A 15,398-nucleotide genomic window follows, 5' to 3' on the forward strand; every position below is an offset into this window, starting at 1 on the left:
CCTAACCTGGACTGGTCCTTCACTGAGAACCCGGCAGGGAGGGCCTGCGCCCACACAGCATCCCCCTCAGGCCCAAGCCAGGTTTCAGTAATGCAAGCCAGGTCACAGTTGCTATCAACTAGCAAATCGTGGATGATGTGGGACTTGTTATTAATAGACCTGGCGTTGCACAGGAGCAGAGACAGGGTTTGTGGCATGGTTGGAGTGACCCTCAGGTCCTGTTGGTTAGGAGGAGGACAGGAAGGTGAGATAGATATAATGCATCGATCTCGCCGTCCCCTGTAACGCGAGTCCAGTCTCCTACCGCCATACCTCCCCTTGCCCCACACTACTTCAATAGGAGCCCCGCTCGTACCGAAATGCTCACCCTCTACCTCCCTGGTCGAACCACTCTTCCCTTCCATAGCCTTCTCCACCCTCCACAATGCAGCAATAATCGCAGGGAAAGGATATCCCTAACATGCCCTATAAATGACATATAAAATCCAAACTCAGAATTATAAGTAATAAAAGACCAATGCAAACAGTGTTTGCAGATTATCAGTGTTTTCCTGGAACTCTGCAAAGCGGGACCTGAAGAACCTGCAGTGGCAGCTCATTCCATTGGCATGGGGCCACCATGAAACAGACCTTTTCCCTTATACCCACTATCCTGATCACCCATGGTAGTGAGCAAGTGAGCAGGGGCACTTCTGATGACTTCAGAGGTCAGATCAGGTTGGTGTAAGTGAATCCTTTGATCATTTTAAATCATTAAATATTTCATGCTATAAAGCACACTAAGGCATTCTTTTTCTCACCTTCCCCAGCATTTGGCAAAAAGATACTTGGCTTCTGATTGTGTCTGGAGATACTACAACTTCTCAGTTTTTCAAAGCAATGCTCCCACCTTTGGTATGTATGCACATGGGTTAAAAGTAAGTCTGCATGCTTGGTCTTTGGTAATGTAAAATGACCCCCTTCCAGCTATTGTTTTTGAATAAGTTAACACTTGATGGAAAGTGATAAGCAATTTGGATTGGTAGTTGATTCTTGCTGGATTTGGTTTCTTAACCTCAGTTGAGTATGAAAGGAATTGAGTATTCATAATCTTTAATCATTAGTCTTTGTTTCTTTCCATAGCTTATTTGAAAGTGGGAGACTTCTACTACTATGGATATCAGAACCAAACCAGAAATTTGAGTATCTCAATACAGATGTATTCCCAAGCTGCATTACATGGAGATGCCCAGGTAAGTGATATCTAAATAGAGTAAACAGCATAAAGCCAGAGAACATTTTGAGATCTGCAGAATGGCCCTTAGCCCCCTGTTAGATCCATATGACGGCTTAGACACTGATGTCCTTAAGGGTCAACAGGGCTGAAGCATTTTCAAATCATGCTTGTCGTTGTATGTCACAGTACAATATTAGATACATCCAAAGACCAATTTGACCCAGGTATGCAAATTTCAGCAGGAAGATGTTTTTCTCCTTTAAAGCAATAAAATCCATAATGCCTTGACAATGCTAAATCTCTGTGTATTAGTTTGGGATATTGCAGTAAATATGGCATCAGGAACAAGCACTTATGTAGTGCATCCTCAGTTCTTTATGTGAGATATCCAGTCAATAGAAATGTTGCAAAGGCATTTTTGTATAAATATGTAAGTAAACCTAAAGCAGGAAGGAAGCAGCCCCCTGGATGTTGCTGGATTACAACTCCCAGCATCCTCCACCATTGGCTAAAATGCCTAGGCTAATGGCAGTTGCAGTCCAGCAGCATTTGGAACTACATGATTTCCACCGCTAGGCTGCATCTGCACTGCAAAGTTAATGTAATTTGACATTTCTTTAACTGCCATGGCTTATTTCTATGGAATTCTGGGATTTATAGTTTTGTGAGATATTTAGCCTTCTCTATCAGAGAATTCTGATGCCACAACAAATGACAAATACCAGGATTCCATAGGACTAAGCTCTGGTATCAGCTGCATTAATTCTGCAGTGTGGCGATAACCCTAGTCTACACCTCTAGGTGACATAAAATTAATAATTTTTGTTAAAACATTTATTAATATTAATTCAGGAATTCTTTTATTACAGGGATTCTATAATTTGGCCATCCTTCTTGAAGAAGGTTACTCCATCCCAAGTGACATTTTAGATACTTTAGAAATTGACAGGACACTCTACACCAGTAAAACAGACCTTAATCAGGAGCTTTATGAAAGGTGAGCCAGTTATTTTTCTTGTTCATCTGTGCCTTTATATTTTAAAAAATGATACTGAAGTGTTTACAATACTTACATTTGCTGTAAATAGTTTAAATTTGAATAATCATATCCTACATTTTTTTTGGGGGGGAGTTCATTGCCTGCTTATCAAAACTGAATGTGATGTACAGTTTTAAAATAATGTGTGTGTTTGTATAAAGCAATGAGAAGTAAACAGTACCCAAAACTGTTTGGGACACTGGATCCTAGAAAATGTTCCAGAATTGTAGCTCTTCTGGACCTAACCTTATGCCTGACCCTGTGGATGGTGGAAGTCGTAAGAATACAGGAATGGAACCAGCATGCATGGGCCGACTACCTTCCTGCATGTGATCATATTCATTTGGATTAGAGCATCCAAATGCAATTTCTGTAACTTCAATACAGCCCCCAAGAGGGTGATATCCGATTTTTCAAAAGAACATAACCTGAAACCAGTAGGTAGAGTGTTTGCTCAAAATAAGTTATTTAAGTTAATATGTTGTTAAGTGTCGATAAACTCAGTGGGACTTCATCTTAAATATGCTTAGGATTGTAGCATTAACTAACTGTTAGATTAAACTTTATGGGCCTTTTCACAATTATAGCACTGTGATTCTGCTTTAACTATCATGTTTCCATCCTACAGTATTCTGCATATCTTCCAACTGGTCTGGTTTGGCAGGTGCTGCATCTGCAATGCTGAAATAATACAGGTTGACACCACTTTAACTGCCATGGCTCAGTGCTGTGAAATTCTGGGAATTGTATTTTTGAGAGACCTTTTGCCTTTTCTATCAGAGAGCTCAGCTGCAACAAAAAACCCTACAGTTCCCAGAATTCAGTAGCTTTCAGCCATGCCAGTTAAAATTGGGTCAAACTGAATTATTTCTGTAGTGGTGATGCAGCTACAGTTCCAATTAATCTTATATTGTCTTGCTTTTTAAATGTCCCAGTTTTTCTCTCCTCCCATTTTCTCCCTTTGCCCTTGGCTTATTTCCATTGCGGCAAACTGAGTCCAAAGTCCAAAGTAGTTTGCATTCAATTAACTCTGCAGGGGGAGAGGAGAGGAAAGCATGGAATCCTGTCCTTCCCTGTAGACTCAAACAAAAACCAACTGCTTGTACCTTCTAGCTTTTATTAATTAATAACTTTTGCCATTTTGATCCCACTGATGTTGCTTGACCACATGTGTCCTAGCTTTCATCGGTGAAATACTGGAGGCTGTGAGCCTGGATTTACAGTTCAGGGAGAAGTGCTTGGAATTCGGTGCCAGGGAGTTCTAGTGCCTCACCAGTCTACAGATTCCAGGATTCCATATGATGTTGCCATGCCAGTTAAATCAGAATCATCAGATGATATTTGTGTTGTGTGAAGGGTATTTGGTGTATATATTAGATATATTGGTGTGTATATTAAACTAGGCCAGGTTTTCTGCTCAAAGATCCACTATGGGGGGAGGGTCCAAAATGTCTCTAAATAAAATGAAACCAGAAGTGACCACAAGTAATCCTGGTTTTAAAAACAGGCCTGTTTTTTAAAGGTGTGTGTGTGTGTGTGTGTGTGTGTGTGTGTGTGGATAAGCAGCCAGTTTCCAAAGTGAATTGCCTTTGAAATATTTAGGAGGCTTCCAGAAGAGACAGCTCCCCCATTTTGGCCAGAAGAAAAATATAGGCTGTAAAATCAGGATGTTAGAGGCCCCTCAAATAGAAACACGTTTTGCCCTCCCTGTTGTGTCACAATGGCGTGACTGATAAATTGAAGGTGTTTTTGTAGGGTGGTAGGCCCAGATCTTATGATGGACAGTATGATATGAAAAAAGAGCTTGTGTATATGAAGAACTTGTGGCAGTAGGATATCTGTATCTTTATGTGTCCTCTGTCCACATGGTCTTTCTCACAATGGCCTCACAATGCCAACACCATCCACCCTGTGAAAGGAGAGGCAGCAGTCATGTGGGTGGCTAAATTTTCTCCCTTGCTAAAACCCCAGTTAAGACACTTCTGCTCTTGGTCACCTTGGAGTCTGATAGAATGTTGAAATATATATACTTATTTGTGAAAGTCTTTCTACTGTTTTCCATAGGTGCTGGAATCTCAGCAACCAAGAATCAATCAGCCCATGCACTCTAGCGTTGCTTTATTTTCACCTGAAGATTTTCTGGAAGGATATTTGGCATTCTAGCATGGTGCGTATGACTCCACTGTCCTCTGAGTAAATGCCCCACACATTTAACTTTAACTAATAACAGTTTCCTGATTTCATTGCAGATCTATTTCCTGGGCTCCTTGGTTGTCTTCACTTTGGTTGCATTCATTATGTGGTATTTTCACGTTCTGTTTCGTAAGTATTTAACATCATTACAAAAATGAAAAATAGAAATACATATACACACATATATCCCAGAGTGCATAAGGATAAATTTCAGCACACACCATTTCTTATTACTAATGCTTGCATTCTGTCTCAATTTATTCTCTAAAATGAAAAGTACCAAATCAGGTTCTATTTTTGCCCTCAAAACTTACAGTATCCTGAAAAAAAGATTTTGCACATCTCCAGGAAGAGGGAAGAGAAAGAGAGAGAGATTTATGTATAGTTTGCTGTGTGCTGAGGATTCAAGGACTGAAACAGGTTCCTCTGTGTATTTGTGTAGCTGCAGTGGTTTAAATGCATCACATATGCCCAAACCAGAAACTACCAGTTTTCAGTGCCGGTGATCTTTCTTAAAATTATCTGGTTATTTATACACAGTTCCAAAGAGGTAAGTCAGAGGATCTATCTGTAGTATCTTAACTCTTTTCTCAGGATTATAGGATTGGAAGTAATTTTATCTTATCCAGCTGCCTGTTAATGCAGGAAATGTTCAGTGTTGCTGCATCCGGCTATAGTCTGAAAGCTTCTAACATAGGTGATTCCACCATTTTATGTGGCAGTATTGTTGAAGTGCTTATACTGTCAAGTTCCTTCTAATGTTTAATTGAAAAAATCCTTTCAGTAATTTGAAACCATTAGCTCATATCTTACTCTCTGGGGCAACAGAGGGAGGAAATGTTAAATCATCTATGTGACAATGTTTCATATACCTGAAGGTGGCAGTCGTAAGGCCTTTTAATCAGCTCTCCCCCGGATTAAATAAAAGGAATGGGGTTGATCAACATTAAGTCAGATTGGGAGGAGATCCACTGAAATCAATGCACTTTAAGTTAATTACAACCAGTTTAAGTCCCGTTGATCTCAGTGATCTGTTCTAAAAATGACTAAGTCAGGGTCATTTTTTATAGAGTTGCAAGTAGTTTGAAAGAGGCTTTCACTCCCTTTGCCCCAAAAGCTAAAGTATGAAGAGTATCCATATCACAAACATTTCTTTCGTTAACCTTTTATTTCTTTTTGGCATAAGGTGCTGTGATTCTCTTTCCTTTTGCTGATACAAATGCAAGATAGCTATCTATTGAGAAATTACATTGTTCAACAATTTTGATCCTTCATCAGAGGTAACAGAAGGGTTTGCCAGCATGTGTAGTTAATCCCACTTGCAACTGGGATTAAAAAGAAATTATAAGAACTGGTGAATGTTCTCCCTACGTATGAAGCATCTGAATAGCTTCAGCAACTGGTTTCAGCCTGTTTCTAGGCAGTAACCAACTATAGCATTCCACTAGGTTAAAAAATAAAAAGATTTCCTAGTAGAATATTAACAAGGCAAGATAATGGGTAAGCAGGAAGAGATAATTTCCTTTAGAGCTCTTGTGTTTCTCTCCTTTTGACACTGTCTGGATAGCCATATAATTGATAGCTTTACAGCATAATTTTAGGGTTATCAACCTTGACAGAAGCTCTGTTCATCTTAATGCAGCTGACTAAATAAATAATAATAAAATTTTTATTTATATCCCGCCCTTCCTACGATCAGGGCGGCTTACAGTAAATTGCATTGAATGTCATACAGAGGAAAGGACATCAACCTATGTAAGAACTTTCAAGCACAAGAGACTGAATCCAGGGGCTGTTCTTTCCCACAGCAGAGGTGATAACTAGTGTTAAAACAGGCAGCCTTATTAGCAGATAATGCACACAGAGATCCTTACAAATAGCAGTGCATGAGCAAGTTAGCACTGCACATTAATGATTTTTGGAAAAGGGCCCCAGATGCCAGGGTCATCTACTTTGGCCGAGTGAAATGACTCAGGTGGCAGATGAGGGGTAGGGAAAAACAGCAAAGTACTATACTATAAGGAGCCCTGGTGGCGCAGTGCTTAAATGCCTGTACTGCAGCCATTCACTCAAAACCACAAGGTTGCGAGTTCAAGACCAGCAAAAGGGCCCAAGCTCGACTCAGGCTTGCATCCTTCCGAGGTCGCTAAAATGAGTACCCAGACTGTGGGGGACAAATTAGCTTACTTGCTAATTAGCTTACTTGCTGTTCACCGCTATGATCTTTGGAATAGCGGTATATAAATAAAACAAATTATTATTATTATAACCACCATGAGTTCTGCTCTGGGTCCCATAAGCTAGCCTGCTACCCCCAGGTGCAGCAGGAGGGGCACTGTCCCATTGCCAGCACTGAAGGAAAATTCAGCTGTGTAGCAAAATGTCTTGGACCAGACCTGCCAGATGTTAATGTCATAATTTGTAAAGCGACAGTCCAGGTTCACTTTTGTACGTGACTGTATAAATACTGGTACTTTTCTTTTATTGACTGTATTGTATTGTGCTTTTCATCAGGTGTTCACCCCCAGGTATCATCAGTCCCTGGACAGGCTGCAGCTGAATATTCTTCCCCAGATGAAAACACTCAGGGAAGCAGAGTGGCAGAGCATGAAGAACATCCTGTTCCAAATAATGGAGAAGACATTGGCTTAAATCCTCAACATTCTCCTTCTAGCAGCTGAGACCTAATTTCTCAGTAGCTGTTGCCTTCAAAAGTTGAACTGTTTCCCTTTCTTCAACCAAGTGCAAGATAACCCCTTTTTGTTGGGATACACACTAGAGGCAGAATCTCATGGTCAAACTCTTGCTTTCTTGCTTTAGCTTGGAGGAGTTTTGACAACTTCACTCAAAGTTGGATTAGCAAGGACAATGGACTGATTCTAAGAGGAAGGGACTATAGATGTAGGGTTGTGACATACAAAAATCAAGGCATTTTATTTTTTGTCTTTAGAAGTTGTGTGAACTGATCGTAGTCAGTTTTGTTTTATCACTAAGAAGGGAAAATCTGTTCGGATTGTTAGAACACTGAGTAATGCAGTTTGTGGGGAAATAACTTATCAAGACAAGTTGGGCAAAGCATTCTCCCACTTTAATTTAGCTTTTGTGAGGCAGACTTGTAGTTTCAGAGGCCAAAATCCACTTGTGAGTCCCAACTAGAATAGGCTGTTGATTCAGTTGGATTTACATAATTGTTGATATGCTGTTCAACAAATTATTCAGCAGGTTTCCCCTAGGTGGGAAGGATAATTTGATTTAGGTCACTGGACATGTAAAGGCCTTAAAAAGGAAGGTTATGTTCACCTAAAAAAGAAAAAAAAATCAAGATTGAGACGTTTCAGCAGATGACTTTAGGACAGCCATTATTAAGACACCAGCTTGACACACACACTCATCAGCAAATTGAAGACAATTATCTGAGTTTATCTGAGACATCACCTTCCCATTTATAGACTTGTTAAGGGCACTAAAGTCAACTGGAGAGATTTTTTTTGTACTGTGGTCAGTTCACTATTGTCTGGTAGTGAACTAGAAGGAAGCTGTTGCAACCCCAGCACCTTTATTTATGGGAGGCAACATCTGTTACATGTTCTAGAAATCTTCTGAAATTGTAATTGTTTGTCAAATGATAGAAATGGAAGGGGCATGCAATCCAACCCATCCCTGAAGTACCTCCAGAGGTGGGTATCCAACCTCTGTTTAAAAACCACTTCCCAAGGGAGGCTAGTCCCTGGTCAAACAACTTCTACCATCTGTAAATTCTTCCTTATGTTTAGTTAGGATCTCCTTTCTTGTAGTGTATCTTACTAGTTTTTGTTTCTGGAGTTTCATACTGGTATATGCTGTTATATGATTTTTATGTCTTTTGTACATAACGAAATTAATTTATGATAGACAGTTTAGAAATTATATTAAATAAATAAAATGAAGGACAGTGATGATGATTATCACAACCCTACAACAATCAGTTATTAAAACACACCTATAAGGCAGAACATGGAGTTGATTATTGTTACTGTCAAGTGCAAATTTATGGGATTATTGTAATGATTATGAAGATAATTTATGAGCAGCACTTTCAGTATTCCTTAGAGTAGATCTTGGCAATATGTTCCCCTCCAGATGTTGCTGGACTGGAACTCCCAACATTCTGCCCTATTAGCCACTGTCTCAGGGTACTAGGAGTTGCAAATGGACAACATCTAGAGGATCCTGCTTTTCCCACCTCAGCTCTAGGATTATTTAAATTCTGTTTTGATAAGAATATACTGCCACTCTGTTCTCCCAACCAGGAAAACATTTAGTCCTCTGCATCCAGTATACAAGAAGGCTATTATTCTTACCAGTCTTCATTGGGTTGTCAAATAAACTCACCTTGTTCTCCTTTATGTATAGTAGTTGTTAATAAAATTATTTTTCTATTGCTATAAATGTATGGTCTTCGCGTTTTTGTTTTACTATAATCTGTCAGCCTTTCTTCCTGGGGATTTTTGTTGGAGTGAATCATCCCACTGAATAGGAAAGCTTGGTATTCTTATATTGATTATTAGCTAGCTCAGCATTTGCAACATTTCCTGGGGGGAAAGGGTGGGGAGACCTGTTCACCTCCTGCCTATCTATCTATCTATCTATCTATCTATCTATCTATCTAACAAGCAGCATCTGTTTCTTATTCCTTATTCTGGAATCTAAGCTTAGACAGACCTCTAATCAAGAAGCCAGATAGCTGCAGGATTCATTGGCCAGGAATATCTGGATTGAGGGACTATTTTGGGGGATAATATTCATGTAATTATCCAGTGCAGAGGTAGGGAACTGGATTGGATGTCTGGAACTGGACAGTACCATCTACTCTCACAACCAACTTAGTACAAATTGTTTAATTGTTTTTAATGTTTATATTTATATATTTTAATATTGATGTACTGTTTTTAAATTGTATTGTTTTATACTTGTTCACCACCTTGAGTCTCTGTATTGGGAGAAAGGTGAGATATAAGAAAATAACAACAGCAACAACAGATGGTGTGTAAGAGAGCAGGGCTTTGCCCAAGCTCCTGATGCCCCACAATGACTTCATCTGCCTTACACCCCATCACACATTTTTGCTTTCTCCATGTAAAATATGGCAGAGATGCAAGAAGGGAATTCCCATTGTTTCCATTCATTTCCTGATTTGAAAGGTGAGCAGGATGGAGGGAATTTTACTGTTATGTCCAAAAACAGACTGGCAATAACAGTGAGATTCTGCCTTTCCATTTAGCAGGGAGAACATTCCTCTGTTGTCTCTGATCTTTTAAGCCATTCTTAGTTCCTTAGGGGAAAACAGTATATAAATAAACTTAACAGTAATAATTAAAATTTAAAAACATTATGTCTCTTTATTTTCTGTCCTTTTCCAGTGTGTCTGCTTGGAGGCAAGACACAGCACAGGGATACATCTTGCTGTCAAGTCAATAACCATACCTGTCTCTACTTACCTTCTCCCAAGAGGCAAGCAGCATCTCTGTCTTACCCAAAACATTTATATAGCTAAGGCAGATGGTCCTAGAAACTATTCCATAGCTTGCCTTTACATTTGAACCAGTGGTGGTTTACAGAGTGCCCCAAGCTATGTCTCCTGCACATGTATTGATAAAGTTATTATTCAGACCAAACTTGACACAGCTATGCAAATCGCATAGTATGAACTACCAAGAAGGACCGTCTCTTGCTTTAAGACTGTCATCACAAGGGAAAACTGCATGTCTCTCCCACAGTTACAGTATACATGACTAAAGACCTATCCAGGAATAACCATGTTAGCTGAGTGGCAAAGTACAATAACATCCAAAATCCACAAAACACTGGATTTGTGGATACTTTTAATGGCCAACCAAAAAGCACAAAATACATGAAAGTTTTTGGAGGTCCGCTGGCTTCTTCAAGTTCCATTAATAAGACAAAAAGAGATGCTTCTTTTGAGATCCAAATTGCCTTAGACCTTTGCGAAATATATTTTGTCATACAAACCTGTCCCATCATGCTTATATTTCTTGTTTGCTAAGACTTGGCAGCATTGTTACATTAAGAGAGCGCAAAGACATGTAACCAATTTTGAAATCTTTCATCTTCCAAAAACAGTTTTATCCTTCTAGGTGAGTCTGATGGCCAAGGCTTTTCAACCACTAGCTGTAATTGTAATTTATTCATGGTCTTTGACCAAAGCATCTCAAAGTTATAAAAACACTATCAATAAAAGCATTCTTACAAAAACTAATAAAAAAACAAATTAAAACCCAAATGCACATGTAAACAGGAAGTGTTACACATCAACATAGAGGAAACATAAAAGAGGCAATCCTTTAACATCTTGTTCCATCATTTAACCACAAGTCTGATCCTTAATGATTTGTTTGTGTGTAGCAATGGTGACAGCACAAAATTGAGCCATATACTCAGTAATTTGTGGATTTACATCCTTGAGGATGTCAGGTAGTTGATTAGCAGTTTGGCCTGGAAATTTTTGTGAAATGTAAATAAAAAGAGCGCGCACCTTGGTAGGGAAAATAACCACTAGTTGGACATTTGATGACGATGCTGCAAGAGAGACAGAATTGCTTTGCAGATCTTACACAGACATAATGGCACATTACAGACCGCCCAAAACAGGCAGTCTCATGCGCTGCGGTTGCTCTGCAAGGGAGCCGCAGCAGCCAAACAGCGCAGCTCCCTCGCAGAGCAAAAAGAAGCCCAAAATGGCACTTCTTTCTGCGGTGCGGATATGACACCGCGAAGCGCCAATGGCACACTTGCAGCATCATATGCGCTGCACAACGTGCGGACGCAGCGAGTCTGCTACATAAAGATGGCGGCCCCCGTGTAGAACGGGCGCCGCCCATTTTGTACGGACTTGGTCGTATTAGGGTTAGAGGCGTCTGGAAGGGATGCCCCTTTCTAACCCTAATACGGACCCAGTCCATACTATAGGCCCGTTTGTAACGGGCCAATGTCAAGATAGGTATTTCTCTCAGTAAACCTCTATTCACTCACTTTACTATTGTTGAGTACTTTGTATCATTTCTGTGTGTGTTTCCTTCCTATTATGGATCTATTAAAAATAAATCCATTCAGATAAGGTCATAGTTTTTATGACCCATTGATTGTCTCAGTGTTTTTTAAAAAACTAATACTTTAAAAATTCTGACCGGAGAGGCCTTTGAGCAACACTAAGTAATTTTTGCCACTCCTCTTCACTAGGCGAATACATTCAGAAATCTTGACTGCATCGACATCAATATACGGATGCCACCCAGCTCTCTCTTTTCCTCTGATCCTAGGAATGATAGAACCCTGAAATGCTGTTTGTCACATATAAAAACTGCACAGGGACACAACAAATTTAAGCCTAATCTAGAAAAGACTGAAGCCTTTGGTGATGAATGGTATTGGTGCAGGTAGGGTGTGGTGGTAGTCCTCAATTAGTTGTACTTCCCTAAGCAGGAATGCACAACCTGTTTGTCTCCAAGGGCCACATCTGAGTAATAGTGGAAGACGGGCATGCATGCACCCCACATGCACACACCACTTAAATAATTTCGAACACTGGACATTTTTCCACTCAGCAGAGAAATAGCACAACTTAGTTTTATGCATGTCTATTTATTAAGGAAGGTCAAAAGAAAGTGCAAAGGCAGACTTACGCTGAACATATAGAAAACAAAATAAAGACCACGAGGACCTACATAAATTCAAACAACAGGACAATGAGAAATCGAAATGTAGTTCAAAATTGATATGGCGTATAAGTGCTTCGGTGCTACAAGATGTTAACAGTTTCCTCTACTTGACTTTATAAATGTTTCTTTACAAGCTTAGGCCCTGAACAGACGAGCACCCAGTATGACTCCGTATGTACTAGGAGTTGCCTGGGGGCATCTCTTTTAGACGCCCGCAACCTTAATATGTACGGAGTACATACAAAATGGTGGCGCCCTGTTCAACAGGTTGCCGCCATTTTGACAATAACGGACCCCTAGCGTCCGCACGTCCGTCACGCCTGGGGCGACATCCCGATGCGCCATTTGTGCACTTGGGCGTCGCAAGCACAACGCAAAAAGAACTGCTTTTTGCAGTGCTTTTTTGCGTCGCTGGGAAAGCCTTGACATTTGGAGGCTGAGGCTTCCCACCGGTGGGAAATGGAGGTGGCAGCAACCACCCTTTTGAGTGGTCTGTATCCCACCTTAGTTCCCACAGAACCTTTTCCTATTTTTCTGTTATCTCTTAACCCTTCCGGTTATCTGTGACCACAGCCACTAACTGAACTTCCTCAGTTTCCTAATGTTTTCTTCATCTGTTCTTTGGATTACTTTACTAATCTCCTCCATCATCCCGCAGGATATTAACACATTCACTTTAACTCCAGACCATCCTGCCCCTAAATTGGGTACTAAGCCCTTCTAATTGCCACTCACAGCAGTCTACCCCAGCCTCTTCGGCTGCTAACCCTCAGGGTAAATTGACACACTCCTTAACTCATGTCTTCTGCCTCTCTTTTTTTATACTTTCTCCTGGGAGTAGCCCACCTTTTTTCTAGTTAACCCCCAACATTCGACTTGCCTGTTTCTCACACAGTGAGTTTCAGTGCTGAAATGGAAGACATTTCATTATCCATCTGTGTGGAACATGTGTACACACATCTCTTGTAGCAAGATTTCAGCAAACCTTTAAAGGACCTACCAGCTTTGGATTTGAGTCCTTTACGTATCACCTCTTCATTTAATTCCTTCCAGCTGGGCCTTTCTCTGGATGTCTTAGTCTTTGAGCTTTGACTAAGAATGTTTTTCTTTTGTTTGGATTAGGTTAGTTTTGGTGGAGGCTCCCATTGAGAAGATTGCTTTCCTCCATCACTTTCCTCTTTCGGGTGTTTCTAAAAAAAACAAAAACAAGACATGGCTGTTTTAAAATGCATTTGATGAATGCTTCTTTGTTTCTTATTGGAATGCTGTACTTTTATGGCTGTTTTATGATACATTGTTGATAATGTGATGGTTTAATATTATTATACAGTTGTGTCACCTTAAGTTCACCTGATGAAGAAAAGGCAGCAAATACGTGTTTTTTAAATAAGTGTTATCATTCCCAAGATATGAAACCAGATTTGTGTCTATTTATTACAGTAATTACTTTACTGTGTGACATGTCGGAATAGGTCAGGGGAATTCCTGAAGAAATATGCTTTGAAAGTTGGCCTTAATCACAGTTTTCATGACAGTGACACTCAAAATACTTTTCTCCTATTCCATATGCCAGAATAAACTTAATCAGTTCAAAGAATGGAGAGATCCAGGACTATACCACCTATTATGGGTGGAAAACCTAAAACAAAGAAATCCCTTTCCATTCACTGCAACATATCAAAACGACATGATTTCAAATCCCACCAAGTCTACTCTTTTGCCACCCGCTTGGCAGCAAAGGAGAAATTCCATGGCCACTAACTCTTGAGTCACTATGCATTGACAATCACCCACAAGTAAGAGAGAGGCTGCAATTGTATATAGAATATTATTGGAGATTACATATGAGAATGGCTTCTTTCCTAGACTAACATGGCAGTCAGACCTTGGTGTGAACATCTCAGACTCAAACTGGTTCAATATTTGGGCCTCTCCCCTTATAAGTCCAAATCAGACAGCATAAGGGAAAGAAAACAACTCAAAAAGGTATTTAACTCCCACCCAATGATCAAATGGCTAAATGCTGGAGGGGTGGCAAACCGACTGGCTCCTATCTCCATATGTAGATAGAATGCCCTAAAGTTAAAAAATGTGAACAGTGGCCATAAAACTAGATCTCGCTTTTCACCAAAGAAATACATCTATTTTTTGTCCTGTACTTTTGTTGCTTTGGACATTATCACACAACAATTACCCGCAGGATAGACGCAGGATTTAAAAGTCAAAGACAGATTTTACCGACAAGGAAAATCCATGTTTGAAACACTGCCTGAGAAGCCCAGAGAAGCCAGATGCATACAAGTTGCATTAGTGCCCAGCTACAGGGCAGTTCAGTAAAATCTGTCTTTGACTTTTAAATCCCATGTCTATCCCTCAGGTGAATTACTGTGTGATAATCTTATTCATTTGTATACCAAAGAAAACAGTGCTCTTAAACACAAAAACCTAATGGCCTTCCTTTCTGCTGCTGCAAGAACTGAAATAGCTGCCCCTGGAAGATGTGAGATTTCACTCTGGAAGAAATTGGCGACTACAGTTTAGGACACATGGTTATCTGAAAAACTTTCCTACACCATCAATTCTTGTAATTGGCAAAAGAAATCACACTCCTTTTATTGAATCATCTCTTATTGATAATAGAGAGAGAGAGAGAGAGAGTGTGTGTGTGTGTGTGTGTGTGTGTGTGTGTGTGTGTGATCTACTTCACATTTGCCCAAACCACTGTCAGGAACTGCTGACTTATGGAGAGATGCTTTCAGCTTGAACCGTCCTGACCCCATCATAAAAGGCTTCCAAAGTGAAGTTTCGTATTCACCTAAATAGTACAATGCAATCCAGATAACTATCCTAGTGGAATTGTCTGTTAAGTGTCCCTTATACTTGTTTTTCTGTTAACTCCTATTTCCTAAGCCTGTTTGAACATGTTTTTTTTATTGATTTAGTATTCTTTGTGAAACTGAAATAAAAGTTTTAAAAAAGCCAAAATATCTATATCCAACCTCATTTTAAAAACAACAGTGATGGTGCGGGGAAAGTGGCATAGATTTCATACCTCCCATCTCAAGCCTCTTCTCTCTCATCCAGTCTTTTACCACTCTTCCAGCTTGAGGCATTAAAAGATTATACCAGCTTCAGGGAAAGGCAATGGTATACCTCCTCTGAACATATCTTCCCAAGAACCCTCCATGATAGATACGCCTTAGGGTCATCACAATCCAGAAACAACTTTAAGGCA

The 15,398-nt window shown here is 39.9% G+C and overlaps 1 protein-coding gene across 3 annotated transcripts in view; it reads left to right on the forward strand.

The window, feature by feature from the left end:
- Nucleotides 1-8,876, forward strand: part of SEL1L3 (SEL1L family member 3) — a 57,893-nt gene extending 49,017 nt beyond the window's left edge. For all 3 annotated transcript variants that reach the window (XM_042468423.1, XM_042468422.1, XM_042468421.1), the window contains 6 exons: nt 810-894; nt 1,123-1,232; nt 2,086-2,213; nt 4,320-4,422; nt 4,505-4,577; nt 6,963-8,876. In XM_042468423.1, the coding sequence (XP_042324357.1) occupies nt 810-894; nt 1,123-1,232; nt 2,086-2,213; nt 4,320-4,422; nt 4,505-4,577; nt 6,963-7,129 (666 nt within the window). In that variant the 3' untranslated portion in view covers nt 7,130-8,876. The remainder of the gene's footprint in view (nt 1-809; nt 895-1,122; nt 1,233-2,085; nt 2,214-4,319; nt 4,423-4,504; nt 4,578-6,962) is intronic.
- Nucleotides 8,877-15,398: the final 6,522 nt, after the last annotated feature.

This window comes from Sceloporus undulatus, chromosome 5 (genome assembly GCF_019175285.1).
Source record: "Sceloporus undulatus isolate JIND9_A2432 ecotype Alabama chromosome 5, SceUnd_v1.1, whole genome shotgun sequence".
Taxonomy (NCBI): Eukaryota; Metazoa; Chordata; class Lepidosauria; order Squamata; family Phrynosomatidae; genus Sceloporus; species Sceloporus undulatus.